This window comes from Fundulus heteroclitus, chromosome 13 (assembly GCF_011125445.2).
Source record: "Fundulus heteroclitus isolate FHET01 chromosome 13, MU-UCD_Fhet_4.1, whole genome shotgun sequence".
NCBI lineage: Eukaryota > Metazoa > Chordata > Actinopteri > Cyprinodontiformes > Fundulidae > Fundulus > Fundulus heteroclitus.
Genome location: NC_046373.1, coordinates 17321755 through 17342887, shown reverse-complemented (window position 1 = coordinate 17342887; position 21133 = coordinate 17321755). Strand labels below are relative to the sequence as shown.

At 38.5% G+C, this 21133-nt stretch overlaps 1 protein-coding gene across 1 annotated transcript; it reads left to right on the top strand.

Annotated features, from left to right (window-relative positions):
- Window positions 1–885: 885 nt before the first annotated feature.
- Window positions 886–21001, top strand: LOC105935093 (diacylglycerol O-acyltransferase 1). Its single transcript, XM_012875334.3, has 17 exons — window positions 886–1393; window positions 4146–4233; window positions 11460–11500; window positions 12068–12153; window positions 12779–12831; window positions 13131–13236; window positions 13338–13466; window positions 13731–13805; window positions 14168–14271; window positions 14363–14401; window positions 15347–15388; window positions 15536–15580; window positions 15820–15932; window positions 17592–17657; window positions 17753–17840; window positions 18848–18910; window positions 19007–21001. Exons 1-17 carry the CDS (start codon window positions 1092–1094, stop codon window positions 19151–19153), a joined length of 1587 nt encoding a protein of 528 aa, XP_012730788.2. The 5' UTR covers window positions 886–1091; the 3' UTR covers window positions 19154–21001.
- The last annotated feature ends 132 nt before the right edge of the window (window positions 21002–21133 follow it).

Here is a 21133-nt window from a genome sequence, read left to right as displayed (position 1 = left end):
CATTAACATGTGAGATGGAGAATTTTGTATTCTATTCTGGATTTGACGGGGAGCCAACGAAGGGAAGCTAAAATAGGAGAAATTTGATCAATCTTTTTTAATTTTCATCATTTATCAATAACATATTTGGCCAGTTCCGACTCCAAGTAGCCTTGCTGCCAAAATCTGATGTATATTTTAAGTCTCCGCCACAGTGAGGGAAAATGTGTAAAGGTGACAATGACTGATTTTGTAAAATAGCAACACTTTCCCATTCGCCTTTCCATAAATGACAAAACGCATAAAATTGATAGGTGATGAATAAATGAGAAAAGGGGCTGTCCTTACAATCCCTGCTGGGGTAACTAACTTGTCAAAAAATGTGATAAAATACAATAAAATCTGTGCAGATTTTCTTAATGCATAAATCACAGGGTTGGTTATGACCACAAAAATAATTTGATGTGTTTCTATTATACTTAAATGCCTGAACACATCAAAAACTCCTGATTTAATATGTTCCTGTATTGTTTTAACACAAGAAACGAGGAAAAAAATATTCAAAAGACTGATGAAAAGTAATTGCATGATCAACTACGTCGGAAGTTAGTTGGTACCATAAAATGTTGAAATACTCATGTTTTAAGACATAATTCTGTCTTTTTCCATTAAAAAGGGCAACATAAAGTTTGAGAAAGTTATCAAAATTGCCAGATAATTTTATAAAACCACGACCACGTGCAATTAAAGGTTTGCTGAACGTATTCATTGATTCAAAAAGCTAAAATATTTCATTTAGATTCAGAAATATATATATATTTTTTAAAGGAACCGCGTTCAAATGCGGAAGTTGGGCAGCGGGGCTCCCAAAAAGGGGGATGTTTGCTTAAGAGACGAAGATCTGGCAACCGAACAGAGTCAAATGCACCTTGAGCCCTGGTGGTAAAAAAGCGCACACTTTCTTCACTGTCAGCAGTGAAAAAAGAGCTCCAAGGAGGAAAGTGTGCTGCTGCTGTTGGCCCAACTCCCAAAGAGAAAGAAAAACGCAGCGACGATAGTTATATAGCAGCTATGTCGGGTAGATAGAAACTGCGTGACTGAAAGCCGCAGAAATGAGCGATAAAGGGCCCGCAACACGCAGGAGGAGGACGACCACCTCCGGCTGCGGAGGAGGAGGAGCGGGCAGCGTGAAACAAGCCAACGGCACCAAGGGGCTCGATGCCGGGGCGAAACATCCACAGTACCCCGCGGGAGTCAAAACACCAGCGACGGAGGTCTCCAAGCGGCAGCGCGCCAGCCATAATAACAATGGGAATCTGGACAGAGAGGAGTCGGGGGAAACCGAGCAGCACCGGTCCAGTAACAGCCCGAGGAAACAGAGGAGTGCGGTGGAAGATATCAACGACCGACTCAGGTAACCGTTGGGCTAAAAAAAAAAAAAAAAAATAAAAACGGTAACGGTCCAGCGGTGGGTGCGGAAGTCAACCGTTAAACCGTTTTAATTGCGCCTTTAAATACGTTTCACGTTATTAGGTGGAAGCACGCGCCTCTGCTTCCTTGGGGATATTCGCAAGCTAATTGCGGTGCGTCTATGCTGGCATGCGTCTAATGATGGTGTCTTTAGAATAAATAGGGCCAGTATTTTTCCAACACAGCCCAGTTATATAGACCCAAAAGACAAAAGTTCCTTTTCATACTACGTGTGTGTGCGTTGTGTCTATATTCATCAACAGTGGAAGTTGTTTGTTTGTTTTTTGGCTTTAAAGTAGACTTTATTTTGTTTTCTTTTTCCACCTGATCGGTTTGTTGCGCACTTTTTTTTACCACATATCACAGATAATTTTTTTTAATTATTATTATTATTATTAATTATTTATTATTATTAGTATTATTATTATTATTATTATTTATTTATTTATTTATTTATTTATTTATTTATTTATTTATTTTTAAATGAAAACCTTGAGTGTGGTGTATTTCTCATCAGTGAACTGTGTCAGTGGCTTGTAGAACCACATGTTTTCAGCTTCGAGTCTTTCCACATGTAGTGACCGACATGACAAGACTGCAAGAACGTCTGGGAACTATACGGGTCTCACCAATTGTCAATTGGGTCCAGATCTGCACATTGATGGGTCTTATCTAATTTCTATGATCTACTGTAGGAAAGATGTTGTCATCGATAAACGCTCTTTTCTGTCTATTTTGAGGTTTAAAGAAAGAGGAAGGGCGGGATGTTGATATTTATGAATAATGATCTAAAAAAAAAAATCATAGTTTCCAACATAATGAAAAAATATTGATTAAAAATTAAATATTACTGGCACTTTGCGGGTCAACCGCGTCGAGGACTAAAGGCCTTTGACCCGCGGTCCTTTGCCGCATGTCTCTCCCCCTCTTCTATCCCCTTCCTGTCAGCCTACTGTCATAAAAAAAGCGAGCCACTAGAGCCGTGAACCCCCCCCCCCCCCAAAAAAAATGAAAAAAATAAAAATATAATTTGTAGCCAAAGTTATTAAGAGCCACCGTGGAAGGTCCAAAGAGCCACAGGTTGCTGACCTCTGCTCTAGAGGAGTCCCCAAACCAGAGCCGGCCTTCTTTATAAGCTCATTGAGCTTCTTTATATCATTTGCTGTATTGCTGCTACCCCAAGGGTTGACATGGCAGAGGAGATCACATTCTTCTCAACAGACTATTATAGAAGATATGCAGCATATTGCTGCAAACACTGCCGGACCTAAAGCTTCCTCAAGAAGTACTGTCTGCTCTGTCCCCTTTTATAGACAGTTTCACAGTTATTTACCTTTGCAGTCCACTCTATTGTCCAGGTGAGCATCGAGGTATTTATACCACCATCACCTCCATTTTTTTTCTCCCAGGATGGAAAGTGTTTTGACTACCGTTGTTTCTTCTGAAATCTAGTCATCTCTTTTCTTTTATTCACATTGAAGAGGATCGTTTCCACACCGCGCTTCACAAAGCGGCCAATCAGCTCACTGCACTCCGCTTCATGTCCTTCTCTGGTGACTGTTGTTTAATAGTGGTTTATTTTTGTAATTGCTTTTCTTCTGTTCCATTATTGGAGAGAAAGAAGCAGCTTTAAAGATGCCTTTAAGGCATGTTTGAACAAGTTTAAATGGACATAAGGAAAATAGCCTACAGCTTTACTAAATAACTGCCCTTTTGTCCTATAAACCCCTCTCAGACATGTCTATCTCTTTAAAACAAGTATTTCCTTTAGATAAAGTTTATATCTATAATTTAAATAAGGTGTCAAGAATTGAGCCTAGTTTGTAATTTGGCCTCGCGCTAAATGACGTGAACAACAGCATTCTAGGAACACACACCACATTGTAATTAGGTCATTGTCATACTTTTAATGAGGCTCTGGGTTCGGTGTCTGTGTGTGTGTGACAGAGAGTTTGATTCAACCTCTGTCTGTAAATGTATTCCCCGTTTAAATGAGTGCTGTTACGATGCTCCATCTCCTCCAATTTCCTTACAAACGTTCACATCTTCTCACCGTATGGTCTCCTATTCCTCCTCCTTCTTCTTCTTCTGTCATTTATTTTCCTTCCGCTTTATCGTGTATCATTGTGGAGGTGGGGAAAAAAAAGAAATCTGTCTTCAGAAAAGCCCACATTTTTGTGACCACATCCTTTAACCTACATTTTCACAACTTGTTCCTTGCCCGTCGCAGTTGTTGGAACAGATACAGCACCGCGGGATGCGACTCATTCAGGGAAAGGGATTTCCCAATGAGGGGGTTCAAGACGACTGGGTCACTAAAAAAAGCCTTGCAGGGCAGGAGCTGTGTCTATGAGGCAGTCTGAAAGATACACCTGTAATTATGTCACTGAATAAAACACTGGAAAAGTTGTCAACAACAGCATATAGGGTTACACCAGTGTGTTGGATACAACACAACGATTTCAGTGTTAACTGTGTCGAGTCCCAAGTTCTGGTCAATTTTGGTGTCTTCATGTTATTTGTAATATTACATTTACTGTTGGTCAGTTTATTCTTGATGAGATGACCTTTGACAAGTAATGTCACTGCTAATTGATTAATCACATTAAAGTATTCGCATTAAAAACTTTGATTAAAACCCAAAAATACTGAATGTCTGATTTATTTGTTTTGTTTTTTTCCATTTTGTTTTGCAGCTGCCATGTTCTACAGGAATCTCTCTTGAGCTCAGCCAGTGGCTACAGCAACTATAGAGGAATCCTAAATTGGTGTGTTGTCATGCTGGTGAGTAAAACTGTGCTGGAATTTATTTATTTATTTTTGTTTGTTTGGGTTTTTTTTAGAAGTTTCTCTGTTAGTGTTTTTCCTTGGCACAAGGGCTGTACAATTTTGCCAAATATCTAAATTGCGATATAGTTCAACCATAATTGCGATTTAATTTTGACTTTTCTCTGCATTAACCACAAGCAACAAAAAATGGCCTGTAGATAAAGTTGTTTGTAGACAAGGACTATTTAAAACAAAGAGTTTTAACAGTTTTTTATTATTATTCAGAATATTGTTATTCAAGAGAATAGCTTTTTGATTTGGACATCAATCCTCGTTGAACATAAAGTGCAACCAACAAACAAGTCTATGTATTAAACAGGTACTTAATGTCACTGTGGTATTCCTGAAAGATTCTGGTAAAAGTATATAAACTCTAATGAGAGTTTATATAATCTGTATAAACTTTATATATCAAAAAATGAGAAATAAGGAGGTGAAGTCATTTCAGTGCCAGTCTGACTTTGTAGCCCTCTCAGCCCAGTACCCATTTTTTGCCTTCTGTAAAAGTAGTTCAAACGCAGTCAAAAAAATTTCCCTAAATCCCTTTAAGGTGGAGGCTTTAATGTTTCTAAAATAAGTCGCTGAATTTTATTTTATTTTTTTCACAAATGACGTCAGTTTTACAACACTTTAAACACAGAAGATGCCACTTAAAAGATCTAGCAAACATAGCAGGCTCTTCCTGAAAAAGGCTTCAGGACACAAATATGTTCTTCCTCTGCTCCTCATGCTGGTTTCTTGGGAACTGAAGGGTTTTCATGGAGTGTTACAATGTTTCTTTATTTATTTTTATTTAGCTGATGCTCAAAAAAAATGTCGTCGTTTAAATCACCTACAAATCAGATATAGTGACATTTGCGATAGTGGTTCCACTGGAAAAAAAATATTCTTTCATGCCTTACCTTCACACAGATGGCAAACTTTGCATTTACACTTTATAGCTGTGGAGCTGTACAGTATTTTTCAGACCATAAGGCACACCGGATTATAAGGCACACCATTGATTTTTGAGAAAATGTAAGGATTTTAAGTGCACTTTGTCTAAAAAATACAGTACTTGATTTATATCAGGTATTTATGAAAAAAATTGTGTATTTATTTCAGGCAGAAATTGCTCCTAAACCCCTCTGGGCTCAGTTAATTATTTTCTTTCTTAAAAGGCGCAGTGTGTAACTAATTTGGCTTTTAATTAGCAAATATCAATTACTGCTTTTATAATTACATATTCTGGCAAAGTCTAATAACCTCACATCAAAAATTTAAGTTTTCCCATAACCAAGAATTCGTGTACGCATATGCGTTGTCTCCTATATAAAGACGTGCTGTTGGTGGAGGAAAAGTATAAACAAGCAAAGACACCTGTAGATCATTTTGTTTGCCATATTCTGTTGAAATGGAGGACCATCCATACTCTTTGTCCAACGAGAGTCAAGAGAAAGTAACCAAGGGAAAAAAAAAGAAAGAAAAAAAAAAAGAAGTAATAACCAGGAGAAAATTAGTCTATATCGACATAGGTTTTACCAAGTGGAGACAATTCGTGAGAGAAGGATTCAAAACGGATGCAGAGTTTACAGGCTTTCTGCTGGACAGACAAGTTAGTGCAATATAACAGTGAAGTTTATTTTGGTGTTATGTTACAAACAGGGCAGTGTAGTTCATCAACCACTGTACACGGAGGGTCGGAGTGATATCAACTGGCCGGTTCATGCTTTCTGTAGCGCAGCAGCACGAGCAGGTCTCTTTACTCATGTTTATAGTCACTTATTTTAGAGCCCAAATAAGCGACTGCATGTTAAGAAATGAGGCCAAAAAAAAATTTAACTCACAGAATTTACAAGCGACTTTAGAAAAAACAAGTGAACTTGGAACAGTGCCAAACACCATTTCACACAATGACTGTAGCTATTAGCAGTAGCCTGATAACAAATGCATGGAGGAGATGTTTAAATTGCCACATATCTGACTCTCCGCGGCTTCCGTATTAGTTATTACGCGGTTATCGGTGAGGTTGTTTGCAATTCTTTAAGCAAACAACGTGGGAAAATCTTATACACTGAGGCTTTAAAGGAGCAATAGGTGAAATTTCAGCACCAGGTGTACTGTTGAGCACTGTCTGTAGACCAAAACTAGATGTGTGGCAAGCCACGCCTCTCTCTACCTCCAAAATCTAATCACCAGACCAGTTATCCATTTAAATTTTACACTTTTTGTCAAAAAAAGAATGCCCTGAATGTAAGCGAGGATCACGGTGGGCAGCTCACAATCCCGCTGGGATGCTTTAAACAATGCTAACTGTGTTAGCTGGGCTACCGACTACTCACCTCACACAGTAACGCCTGACCCATTACTGGTCAAACTTCCAACAATTAACACACATGCCACAACTGTAGCATTATATTGAATCAAATCAATATAGCCACACAAGGCTAACAAGACTGTAACACCAACAAACATTTGACTTCATGCTGTTACTCACTGGTCCAAAGGGTAAGAGTTAGCGCTGAGTCAAACTGGAGCTGCTTCTGCTGTGGAAATGCTCTCCACTTTGGAAACGCGAGGCCAATGTGAATCCTTGTTTTGTCTCTGTCCTTATCGGACAACTTCTTTGCCAAAGACCATGGCGTTTTCGTGGTTACAATGAGTTCTGATCGTCTGCGGGTGAACGTGGCAGTAGCATTTTTAAGGGGAGGGAGGGGCTAAGCCCTGAGTGGCAGCTGTTCACGTGTACGTACACGCACGCTGGCCGGCCCGACTTTGTAAACAAGAGACTGGAGAACAACACACAGAGATGGTGTGTGACGTTATACCATATCCCACCTAAAAATATACTTTTTAGTTCTTTCTAACTAAAATCATTTTTAGCTAATTATTCTTTTTAAACATAATTAGTTTATTGGTTTCAGCTTGTACCGAAGTTGCTCTTTCGTCAGGGTTAGCAAACTGTTGGTAATGAGATATTACCTTTTTTTTTTTTATGGTGCTGGAGGATGTCGAAATATAATCTTATCAGTTTGGCTTGCAGTTGAAGTGTCTGTTCACACTTTTGCTGAGCTCCCTATTTAAGTATTATAATTTGCATAGTTTGTATAGTACCTTTTATGATGCATTGATTGATATAGTGCTTTATGAACCTTTTCTCATCTGATTTAATATGAATAAATTAATACTTTGTGTACCCAATTGTCACCTGTTATTTATGTAAATTTATTGATTTTACATTGGAGTGAGAATATAACCCTATAAGTATTCTGGGCATACATCGGCAATTACTGACATGGTTTTATCTGAAATGAGCAACAATTATTAGCAGCAACTGTCATCCAAAGTGTGCTTTTCCCACATAGGTTTTTACCCTTCACAGTGTGGATTTAATTGGCCTAAAATTAAAAAAAGTTTTTTATGCCAAAGCAAATGTTTAGCCTACAATTATTAGCCAGTGAGGATCACAAGCTGCTTCCAGCAAAGGGTTTCTAAAGTTGTTTTTTTTCCCCCTGAAAACCAAACCTAATTTGTCTACTGTGACTAATGCTTATACTAATGATTATACAGTGTCAAGGGCGGTTCTGCTTTTTGCGGTCCTCAGCTGGCTTTGCCTACATTTAACAGAGAGCCTTTCACTGTTAAGAGAGAAAAGTTAAAGTACACAGCCTTTAACTTGTCTTGTCTGTAACTATTTTATTAGTTGTCTAATTTGCTATTTACTACCCAGACTGTTGGCTATTATTCCAAGGATGTAGGCTGCAGAGGTGCAGGTTTCCACAGATGAAAGATTGGAAGTGTTCATAGTCTTCCTTGCTCATTCTTAAGAATAAAAAGTGTGAAAATATGTGAAATTCATGCTTGTCCTTCATTGTGAGAAAGCATTGCTTTATTTAGTCTCTCAGTCTCTGATGTTTTTCATTTATAATCAGAGATTAAACCCTTGTTATAAGATGTAAAAGATCAAGAGGGAAACCAGGTCAGCCCAAAATAAAACTCGTTGTCTTTTGATCCAATCTGACTAAATCTTTGACAATTCAACCTTTATCAGCAGCTGTTTCTCCAAATCATATTTATGCCAGTAGAACAAAGTTCATCCAACTCAAGTACCTCCTTCTATTTTTATCATACCTACCACTAAATCTCCTACCTCTCTCGTCTCCTCATCTAATGGCTATGACATGTTTTAATGAAAGAAAGAAAAGTACATCTTTTTATAGAATTCAATGGAAATCACATTTTAAAATTTAGACTTTTAAGAAGCATGTTAAAAGTCCTGATAACAACCAAGTTGATCAAATACATCTTTTGCATTTTGACATGCCTATTTTATACTTTTTTTAAATAAAGCAAACTTTTTAAATGTTTTGCTCTTTGATAACAGTAATTTTGCAATTCGAAAACAGTAATGTTACACTGTTGTATCTTACTAAATTGGAAAGTTTACTTCCTTGAGTAATTTAACTTAAAAAAGGAAAGGTAGCGTAATCTGCTTTAAGTACTTATGTTTGTTGTTTTTTGACAATTATGGCTCACAAAAGCTTACCTAGGGTACTTCTTACAAAATAGCCAAAATATTTTTTTTGGAGTTTGAATATTATATTTATTTTTTTTAAATTATAGAAGGGTTATTTTGTCTATATATTTTGACCTACACAATCCTGGAGAAGACTGGACATTAGCCCAGCTGACAGTCATTCACACGATATGCAGCAAGCATAACACAAAGAAGTCATGGCTGAAGAACCTGGGTGTTTAAACAGTGATTGTATTGGAAAGTTGAGAGGAAGGAAAACATGTGGTTGATACCTATAGCTATCAGAGGATTGTGATGTGAACTGCTTTTAAGAGTTAAGGGGAGATTCACATGGATTTCAGCTGAGATCTGATGTGTTCAATGGTAAACCGACTGATTTATTGTGTAGCGCTTTTCAAGTCACGCTGACCGCTCAAAGCGCTTAGCACTATAGCCACATTCACCCAAACGCAGTCACTAATGCACACACATTCATACACCGATACGTAGATCAGCAGGCGACTTGGGGATAAGTGCCTTGCCCAGGGGCACGTCGACACATGATAAGGGGGGGGAGCTGGAATCAAACAAACTACCTTCCGATTGCAAGACGAACTCTCTACTCTGTGTCAAAAGCCATGGGCTGCAACTGTCCCATTCTTTATGTTGAGCCCCTATAAAACCAGAGATGACAAGTGTCTCACCTGGGTTAGGGAGGAAAAGGACTGGACTGTTGCTCAATGGTTCAAAGTTGTCTTTTTGGCTGAAATCTAATTTTACATTTAATTTGGAGCGCAAAAGGTCCCAAAGTCTGGAGGAAAAAAGGCCCAGAATCCTAATGTGAAGTTTCCACAGCCGATGATTGAGGATTTTGACCCCGAAAATAAGAGAATTAGATATACTGTACTTGATATAAGATGATGGAGATGTATTGTTCCTATTTTAAGTGCAAAAATCTTATTCTATTGGCTGATCATCTTATTTACCTGCTCAAATTGAGGAAAAATACAGTCGTTTTAAGAACATTTTACTTATTTTTAGTTCTGTTTTTGCAGTGTGAGGACCCATTTCAGCTGCAGCTGTAGGTTCACTGAGGTTTATCAAGTCCGCGCTGCGTCTGCCAGGAAAGTTTAGACCTCTTCATGCTCTCCTCAGCTGCCAAGCTTTGTTGACATCCTGATTTCATTTTCCAGCAGGACTTGACAGCTGTCCACTCTGCCAAGAGTGAAAAGTATCGGCTTTAATGACCATTTTATCACTGGGCTTGATTGGCAAACAACCTGTTCTGACCTGAACCCAATAGAGAACCTGTGGAGTATTGTCAAGAGGAAAAACAGTCACCAGACCAAGCTACAAGGATGAGCTGATAGCTGCTATTAAAGCAAGCGAAGCCTCCTTAACACCTCAGAATAGCCACAGAGTGATGTCCATGCCATGTAATTCATGCAAAAGCAGCCCTGACCAATCACCACACACTGGAGACTACATGGACATTCTGTCAGCTGTCCAACATTTGTTTATTGGTGATCCTTTTTTATTAGTCTTATGGAATATTACCATAATTGAGTGGCTTATTTTGGTTTATCATCAGCTGTAAGCCAGAAGTGTCGACATTAACAAAAGTAAAAGCTTGAAATATTTAAGTTAAATCTGGGGCACTCCTGATATAGATGCTGCAGAGACAGGTTGTGTTCATTGTTGCAGATAAAATTTGCTTGGTCTTTGGCAAAGTATTTTTGACTGATTCAAAATAAAATAATATCAGTAACAGCGCACCCGTACGATTTTACTCGTGTCGCTTGTAGAAGTAGTGTCTGCGTTCTTGCCGCCAACTTGTGTCAGTCGACCTCCTCTTGTATCCTAATCTGTCTGAGCTCTGGGAAAGTAATGGACACACCAGTAAAAGCTGAACTATTGCAGAAACCCGTTTTGCAACAGTCCCAGGCTGCTTTGTAAAGGCCATCGGTCCCTTCGCTCTGTTCTACACCATGAACCTCCTGTTTATGTTGAAGGTTACTGAGGCAAAGGTCAGCGGTGCAGTCAAAAGACGAGCCCCATTTTCTGCAGCACTTTGACAAGCTACATGACATATTTTCTTTAACCGTCACTGTACAATAACAATATGATGGCATATTTATCACAATACCGTCTCTAATGGTAACTTCCAAAGACCCATCTGAACGTGTGCATGTACCTGACACACTGTTTACCTCTTTGCAGAGTCTGTTATCCGTTTTATCTCATAGAAGCTAAGATGAAGCTGAACCTTGAACTTAAATGCTTAACAACATCGGGAGGGGATTTGTAGCCAGTATGGAGAGCGGCAGCAGGGTGTTATATGACTGCAGGCGGGACGGCAGCAGGATTGTGCTGCCAGGTTCTGGTGTGGAACGAGTCCAACGGACCGTGACAGACGTGACTCCGTTTTGAGTCTGCGTGTTTTTATGGAGCAGGTTTTGTTTTGGCCTTCTTGAATCATTTTTTCTGTTCTTTCTTGCATACGGTGTTAGAAAAACAGGTCAATCTGCAGGATAATCTCAAGCAGGGTTCATGGAATAGGAAACGATAAGGAGATTTCAAACTGAGCTTTTTTAGAAAAGTTCAAACTCCACTAAATGCCTGGAAAACAATTCCCAACGATTGACTCTAATTGCCTCATCTTTTGCTTTGCTGTTTCTCTTTTTAGATGCTCAGCAATGCACGACTCTTCCTGGAGAACATCATCAAGTGAGTGCGCACCACATTTATAGATGTTAGACGTACACCAGCAGGCCAAAAGTTAACTCGGTTTCTACTATGTTTTTGGCAGAAGTTTAAATGTGTTATAGCTTTCCAAGCGGTGCTTTGCAATTTCAATACTGCAAAGATTGTAGTTAAGATGGCAATTCATATATGGAACAGCTCTACAAGGCAGTTTTCTTCTTTAAATTTCCTTTTTCTTTGAAATTGTACACATGACTGTAACACTTTCACACACAATTAGGACGAACCCACCAATCCTTCACATGATTTCACCACATACTCTTGTTTTGAAAATGCACCTTTGACTTAGACAACTTTATTTGTCATTTTGTATGTACAGAGTGCGTACAGAACGAAATTTCATTGCATACAGCTTGTAAATTACAGTATAAAGTGCAGCAGTGATTTTAAAAAGTGAACAATTGAATTGCAAACCATGCAGGAGAAAGAAACAGTGTGCGATCACAGTGTACAGGAGAATATTTAAACCATTTGTATGTGCAGAAAACATACATACCTGGGAATCTAGTTGATCTTGTCTTCTTCCTCCAGGTATGGCATCCTAGTAGATCCAATCCAAGTAGTGTCGCTTTTCTTGAAGGACCCCTATAGCTGGCCAGCAGCCTGCCTAATTATTGGTATGTAATCTGCATTTAATTGCACCAATGCGCACGGGAAAATAAATATAGCTGACAGGAAGACTTTTTGGGTCACACGTGCTTCAGTATATCAGGCGCACACCATCTAAGATAAATGAAATGCAAAAGAAAGCTTTTGGTTTCTTCTCAGATTTCATGCACCAGCTTTGTCTTTCTAACAGCTGAGGTCTGAAGGGATAAGTCACTGAATTCCCCAACCACCACATTCTGATAACCGAAGAAACAAAAAAAAAGTACACCACCTATTCAGTAGCACCAGATCACAACAGATGATACCGCCAAGCATGTTGCATGACAAACTGGAACAGTTCATGTCGAGAAATATGTCAGCCAATGAATCCCATGCAGTCCAGTCATGTAGAGGGATTCAAGTTCAAGTCGATTTCTTTGACATTATAAATGTAGTCAAATTGAAAATTTTTACATCCCATGGTTAAAGTCAAGCAGACTACAAGTATAGTATGGAAGTGTTATAAATAGCACCAACGGTTGTCTAGAAGCTCAGTGAGGGATCAAAAGAGCTGTGATGAATATGTTTTAGGAAGTCATTGTTAATATATATTTATTGCTGTAGCTCATGAGCCTGTGTTTTTTTTATTTATAGCGTCCAACCTGTTCATCCTGACAACCTTATACGTGGAGAGGCGTCTGGCAGTGGTAGGTCTTTATAATAATGTACGCGGTCCTTTTGTTTCAGGACCTTAAAGCCTCTTCTTATTGTCTTCAAACATCATAAATAGCATTGCTTTGATCCTTTTGATGGCATTTGTTTCATGCTGCTACTTTATTAGTCCAGCAGCTTTCGTATTTATGACTGCGCTGAACTCCGATAGGAAAACCAGCTCTGACCTTTGATTAGATTGTGGATAACATCAGCCTCACTGTTGACAAATATTTAATCGAGATAAACGTATAAGAACGCTGTAATGACTTATATTGTCTGTAATATTTGCCAGGGTACAATCTCTGAAACCACAGGATGGATGCTTCACATTTTCAACCTCACCTGCATGTTGGTCTTCTCCTCCGTCACAGTGCTCAGTGTGACGTCCATGACCCCAGGTGTGTGTGAATACACGATAAAACACCAACTCTATTCTTTCTCCCCCCCCTGTCATTTATTGCCTCTGGTTAACGGCTTTTGTGGTTGTGTTGTCTGTCAGTGGGCGGCGTGTTTTCTCTAGGAATCTACACGGTGCTGTTTCTCAAGCTTTACTCTTATCAGGACGCCAACAGGTGGTGCAGAGAGATCAGACAAGCCAAAGCTAAAAGACTAACACGATCATATTCATGTAAGTGTATCGGCTCGCGCTGGCTGGCCAACAGAGGGCTAATGTTTCTGTACAGCAAGTTTAGATCTTACTCCATTCATTTATCCGAGTTTAATTTAATTTAATAATGTGGTGCAGAAACGAGAGTATGCAGTGAATCAAAGAAGTAAAAAAGTTACTGCTCCTTTGACTGCTTGAGCTCTAGAAATTCATCGTCGACTGATGGGAATAATAATCCTTAAACTCAGACGGCTGAAAGTCTGTTTTCTTCCCGCTGTTTTCCAGGCCCCGATGTTAAACAGTCGAACGGCTCAGCGGTTCATCCTCTCGTCTCCTACCCAGGAAACCTCACACACAGAGGTAACCATGCAAGGCTGCAGTTTTAGGCCGAGCAAAGCAAAAACAGATTTACATGAAACATTTTGCACGTATTTTAACATGGTTGCCTAAAATGTGTTAAAAGATTAATTGTTTTACTAAATTGTGTTGCATGAAGATTTTTTTTTTTCTGGTTGATTTTTAAAAAAACAGAAGAAAAATTAGTCTGTCTCTGTGATAGTATTGTAATAAATAGCTCCACTGTATTGCATTAGTAGTAGATTAGCCGATTATTTTATTTAGTTAATAGATTGTCAGTCATCCAGGACATGAAAACTGGACTTCTTCTCCTGTTTCTTTAGTGTTGAATAACCGCTTGACCTGACTTGTTTATTTGTCTTTAGACATGTACTACTTTGTTTTTGCCCCAACTCTCTGCTACCAGCTAAACTTCCCACGATCTCCACGAATACGTAAAAGGTTCCTGATAAGAAGACTTTTTGAAATGGTGAGAGGCAACACATTCAAAAAAACGTGAAGTTACCATAATGTTTCTGTGCGTGGGACTGGTGTCATTCATAAATTCTTGTGTCTTGCAGCTTTTTCTCATGCAGTTGTTGGTGGGCTTGATACAGCAGGTGTGTTTGAATTTAACATCACAGACACAGCAGCAGCATGATACAACTTCACAGATGTGACCATTTAAAATGAAAGATTTCATACAACCCTTTGTTTTACCCAAAAAAATTAAAAATAATGATAGTAGCATGCGCCCGAAGAATAAAATACAGCATAATGGGCCTTTCAGAATTCTACAGATTAATGGACCACAGTTTGTAAGAGATGTAAAAGTCTTCTGAATAAAAGCTTTCAAACCTAAAACTTACAATCATGAGTTTAGCGATGAACTTCGGGAAACGGCTCCCCAGAGGCTTCGAGGTTGAATCAAGCTGAGATATCATCACTTTATTACTCTACCTGTAATCATACAATATCAGGTCCAGTTAAGTATGAAAGGGAATTAACAGTCAACAAAAATGGAAAAAGATACATCAACACAGCGTCCAAATGAGTAAATTTTGTTTTCTAATGAAAAAAAACACACTTTAATCTGACCTATTCCACTGTGATAAAATACTGACTGTGAAGGAAACTAGTCAAATCAATTTACTAGCATATTTGATTGATTTATTGCATCCCTGCCTTTGTTTGGGATGAGTTTGATGTACATTTATAATGTAAGACAACTGGATTCCTTGGTAAAGAAGTAAGAAGAAGTGTCTGCGGTTTTATTGCAAAAATCTATATTTTTGTTTCTTTTTTGGAGGTGACTTATTCTCTTCAAATTCAAAATGTCCTAAATTTTCAGTCAAGACAGCCATTTAAACCTGAATATTACTTTTGCAGCCCACAATCTTAAGTATGCCTCTGTTCCAGGACTCTTTGCTGCATTTCAAAATTAAGAATACACGGTTTTCTCCTATAATTCAGTTTTGAACTATACAAGTGTGCTTATTGATTTGCCTGATAAGATCAAACAAAAGCAATTCAAATGTTTTTTTTTTTTTGTTTTGTTTTTTCAGTGGATGGTTCCCACAATTCAAAACTCAATGAAACCATTCCGGGTATGTATGCTGTTTATCCCCACAATTTACGTTTTTGGATAAGAATAGTCTGTCTCATTTTTTTAAATGATCATCTCTTTTATTTAGGATGTAAGAAGTGGAATCCATGATTTGAGAGTTCATATTTTATTTTTTTGCTTGTTGCAGGAAATGGATTTTTCTCGGATGGTGGAGCGATTGCTCAAATTAGCTGTGAGTGTCGGCACAGAACCTCACTGGTTACATATTCACAAATAAATACAGTATAACATGAAAGCTAAAAAAAACACCTATTTGTATTTGACCAAATCTCTTGTTAGTTATAACGGGACTGTTTGCCTAAAACAATCTGCTTGACCTGAAAGATGCTCTGTTGTTAGGAAGTATCAGCTGTGGTGTGACCTAACCAGCCCAGACACTCATCTTCCTCTTCCCTCCTCTTCCTCATCCAGGTCCCTAACCATCTTATATGGTTGATATTCTTTTACTGGTTTTTCCACTCCTCTTTGAATTTTGTGGCAGAGCTGCTGCAGTTTGGAGACCGGGAGTTCTATAGGGACTGGTGGTGAGTGGTGTTTATTCAGGTTTCAGTGACGACAGCTCGCATGTTCAAGTTTGATGAGTTGAATATACATTCAGGATGCTCTAAACGCTGGCTCCATTCCTGTTTGATGACTTCCACTAAAGCCTGTGCTCGTTTTCACAAAGACTAAAAGTAGCTCTTAGTGACGTCGTTTTAGGAAAAATCTTAGAATTTCCCGAATTCTGAGATTGTTTTTAGAATTTTACTTTGGTAAAATAAAAGTTATTCACAAAGCATCTTAGGCCTTAAGAAAGCTCCTAAAGTGAAAAAATGTGCATTGAGGAGGACTTTTAGCGAGTCTAAGATGTCTTAAGCAGAGAAGATTGTTGAAATAGAGAGAGCTGATTGGCTGATCCAGTACCTAAACAGTGGAGGAAAGCACATAAACTTCTTTAACAATCATACAAATATAATAAATAGATAAGAAACTTTATCATTCCCATAGGGGGGAATTAATTAGTTTCAGAGGCCTGTTGGGTTAAATGCACAGCTCTATCTAATGTAATTTTATAGAGTATAAAAGAATAACAGAAAGCTTTTGGATAATCATGAATAAAAAGGGGAGAAATGTACAAAGAATATATGTAAAAGAGGTGAGAAAGTATTTTCTGTATTGCATGATAAATTTAGTAGTCTAAATGGTCATCTAAGTTTGCTTTTGTGATGCCATCTCATGGCTTTGATTGCTGCACAGAGCGCTCACTTTTCAGGCTGGTGAGTAAAAAAGACGCCTTGGTCTGCAGCGATACGCTTTAAACTTTGTGGTTGTGCCGTGATCCGGGGACCAATTTAACTTTCAACACTCCTTCTCCTCCCAGAGATGACTGGACAAGTGCGCCGCTGTTAGTTTTTTTCCATTTCGTGTCGGCCTTTTTGCCAAATACGACCGCTTTATACAAGCAGGCAGTCCCAGTAAAATGCTTACGGGTGGGTGAGCATTAATATCAAATAGACACGGTAGTAAATTGACTGTTGAGTAAAAATAAGACGATCAAAATAATGAGAATCTAAATGAGGTGCTTTAAAACATTTTGATGCCGTGTGAGAAACAATTTTAGCTTGCTTTCATCATCACGACACACATTTCTTTATCCAGTCTAATTTCTCTCCTTGCATTACTACGTGTGTGTGTGTGTGTGTGTGTGTGTTGTACTATCAACCGATCACAGCCCTTAAAATACAGCGTCACACCTAGCAACAGGGTCAACCACACCTCCTCACTAAGATACAATTTCTGTAATTTCGCTCTCAGCAGCGATCTGAATAGTGTTTAAGCTCAGACTCCTGGGTAGAAACCTTTAGGCTAAAGATAGGAGCTCTCTGAGAGAACTCTGAGAATCTTTGTGAATACAGGCACTGGTATTTTGTCACTGGGCCAGCATATTGTTACCCTGATGCTGATGGATTTTAAAGAAAATAAGAAATAAAACCTCTCTAAAGTTTGAAAAGCAGAAAACTGCTAGAATACAGTGGTATCTAATCCTGCCATACTTTGTGAATGACATGATGTAAAGGAATCGGATTTTTATTTCAGTGGCGTTAACAATATATTTAAGTTGTAGTTGTCATTTAATTTTGTGGTGTTTGATTCACATCGGATGGTCTCACGGTTCTTTACTGTTCCTCTCCATCCCGTTTCAGGAACTCTGAGACCGTCACTTATTTCTGGGCTAACTGGAATATCCCTGTGCACAAATGGTGCCTGAGGTGAGGCATCTGGATATTTAAGTTTTTAACCAAGCTTAAATGCCAAATTCTTTGACTATATTACATTATGTTCCGCTTTGTGTTTGTGTTTACAGACATTTCTATAAGCCAATGCTGAAAAGAGGGACCAACAAGTTTCTGGCTCAAACGGCTGTCTTTTTAGTTTCTGCCTTTTTCCATGAGGTAAAAAATACTCAGACATAAATGCATTTTTCAGTCCAACAAACATTTTATTATCGTTTTTTTTTTTTTCTTTTTCTTGAGTTCTGCTGCAAACACCATACAGGGTTCAGGGTTTTCCCCAGAAAATTGGTAATCCTGGTGGTAGTTGCCTTGGTGGATTACGGGAGTTGCGCACAGAACCGTAGGGTGGGGGGGTAGTGTAAACGCAGCTGGAAGGAGGGACGTAGCCAGGTACCGTAGCAAGTGTGAAGCTAATAACAGCTAGCATGTTAGCTTATGGATGTTTTCTCCCAGACCAGAACTTCACTGAAGGTTTATGTTGCTGTCAAACATCAAGCATTTAGTAAAGCATGGTGGCCCACCAGGGTCAAAAGCAACCACAAAAAGCAACCTGAAATCAGAAAAATGGCTTTTAAATTAATGTAGAAGAACTCTACGAAAAAATTGCCAATTGTTTCGTTTCTGAGTTGAACAAGGCAACCTCCTCAGGTGCTACCAGTTTGAGATGTGGGTTTCTGCCCAGGTTGGCCTGGATTTACCAAGGAGGAGAAAACTTAGCAGTTGTGCCCTGAACAGGTTTTTCATGGCTTTTCTTGCACACCCAGGCTTTAGGAAGTGGTCTACCGCCACTGTGCACAGCATTGTGAGCCTTACAGGGCTAACATGTACCATCTTAAAGTGCTGCTGGAAACTGGCTGACTGACCCTGAAGTTGGCATCTGCTTTACAGTAGATTTGGCTTTAAATTAAAAGGCCTTAATTAGTCAAACCCAAAATGTATTATTTTAAATATAATAGAATCTAGAAAGAAACTGATTCTCTGGACATTTAGTGATTTAATAAAAACATTTCTAGTGTTTTTTTTTTTTCTAACGTTATGACCAGTTCTTTTTGCGACGGCTTTGTAAAGCACGGTAAATAAATGTGGGCTGGATTATTACACACTGATGTCATTGGTGAAACCCATCGTCAATCTAAATGCGTTCTGAAGGACTTCTCTTTTCTCAGTACCTGGTTAGTATCCCCCTGAAGATGTTCAGGCTTTGGGCCTTTATGGGAATGATGGCTCAGGTAAAACACCCAGAATCATTTATTCCTGTTGGTTTTTGCTTTTATTCTCGCCATCTCCCTCTCGGTTCAAACTACTCTCACGTTTCATCCCCGCAGGTTCCTCTGGCCTGGTTTGTGGGTCGCTACCTGAACGGAAACTACGGCAATGCAGCGGTGTGGCTCTCGCTCATCATTGGACAGCCTATTGCTGTGCTGATGTATTTCCATGACTACTATGTTATGCATCACGGATACATTAAATAGCACTGGAAGGAAACAAAACTGTGGGATGAGCCAAAAGGAACATGTAAAGCAAGTGACTCTAGCCCTGCTTTCACTTTTGCACTTTGAGGGGACAGGACCACAGCATGTTGTTGAAACTTTGGACATTTCCATTACAGGAACGTGCTTGGTGTTAAACTTTCAGTCACCTCGCTCCTTTGTCGGCCTTCAGTCAAACTAAACCTTCAGATGCAGCACCGCCATGTGTATCTAATGTTTGTTTCACCTTTAATGATTTGATCCTGGACCCAAACTGAATCAGGACTTTGTTGAATGTTAAAGGAAGGGATCCGTCTTTTGTCTGAAGCAGGACATTTGCTGGACAAAAGCAAATGAATTCCATAAGCTCCACCAAAGATGCATTTAATAAACTTTTTTTATAGTCAAGGAACACGTTTGAGACTCAAAAAGCTCTTCTGCATATTAAAAAGACGGATTTCTGCTTGAAAACGCACACATCAGGTGCAATAAATATGAATCACTGCCAGACAAAACGCTAGAACTGAATCTCGCCTCTATAAAAGCCTGAATGGGATCTGTTTCTATATAAGTGGCTTAGAAGTCACTGTGTGTGTATCCCACCCCTGCAGTTTAATGCCTGTTTTTTTTTTTTCTTATAAAGGCTAAAAACTTCAGATGTTCAGGTTTTAAAATCGATCACAGTAACCATTTTCTTTACCTTTTTATTCCAAAAACATTTGTCTTTCCTCCTGTTTGTGCAATACAGTATTGTCTAATATCGTTAAAATGATCTTTATAACAATTTAAGGAAACAAGGATCCCTTCCCAGAAGGATTGAATGGACCAAGGACATGAATGTGGAGTCATTTATACAATCAAAGGCTCTACATACAAACACATAGTGTACTTACCTGACATGCATTGGATTACTCTATGGTTTGCACAGTATTTTAACTGTCAGATGATTTCATGCCGTAAATATTTTCTATGCTGTCATATTTCTTGTTCATGTAATTGGAAGCTTTGTTTAATTTGTCTTTGACTTCAACCAATGATGGTTTTTGCACTTTAAATGCATGCATGCTATTGGCAAAAGCAATAGATTTCTATGAATGTACTGTCTTAAGTCATACTTCTTGTGGTAGGAAAACCTTAGGAAGTCTTTGAAACTCCCTAAGGTTGTAGTAAAAACAGGAATTCAGAGCCTTTTCACTGGAGGTTTTACAGTATTTTGGTCTATTCCATCTGATGTCTTTGCTTTGATAAAAGCCATCCAAGCCACGTTCAAATATTATTTTTCATTTTGTCACCCTCCCCTCCCAAAGACAGTTTATGAAGTAACATCTGGAGAAACGCCAGATTTCAGGAGAAACTGTACTGGTGTTCCTTATCAAAAACAAGTGCCTGCTATAAATAAAAAAAATTAAATTATAAGATAAGCCAAAACTTTTCAACAGCTGTAATTTTCTGAGTTTTCTCTTGCATTTTATTTGGGAGATGAGTACTGAATTTAAATACAATGCAATAATCCTGTTTTAGCAGTATTTCAGCACATAGTGGGTACATTTTAATAATAATAATAACCTGGCTCACTTTTATCCACTTGGCCATTTAATCTGTGCCAAATCTGACTAATTGTGGGAAGCAAAGTTATTCAGAAGGAAAAACATGGCCGTCCAGCTAGCTACCAGAGGTACTAAGAGAGTTCATGGCTTCTTAGTTTGACTAAAACAAACCAGACTTAATTTTAGTTGAGCAGTTTTGAGTTTGTTGTCTGAATTATTTGATGCTACCTATAAAATTAATGAAATTGTTAACAGATTTGTTGTGTTTTTGAAGACGTGAGTAATAAAACTGTTTTGGAATTTGCTTTCTTGTCTTTTGGTTGAACGTATTTCTGCTGTCTGATTAAAGATGCTTTCTATCTGCTCTCAAAGCTCTTTTTTTTATGGCTGTCAGGCAAAATGTAGCAGAACACAACTTAAATCAACACATATGTAG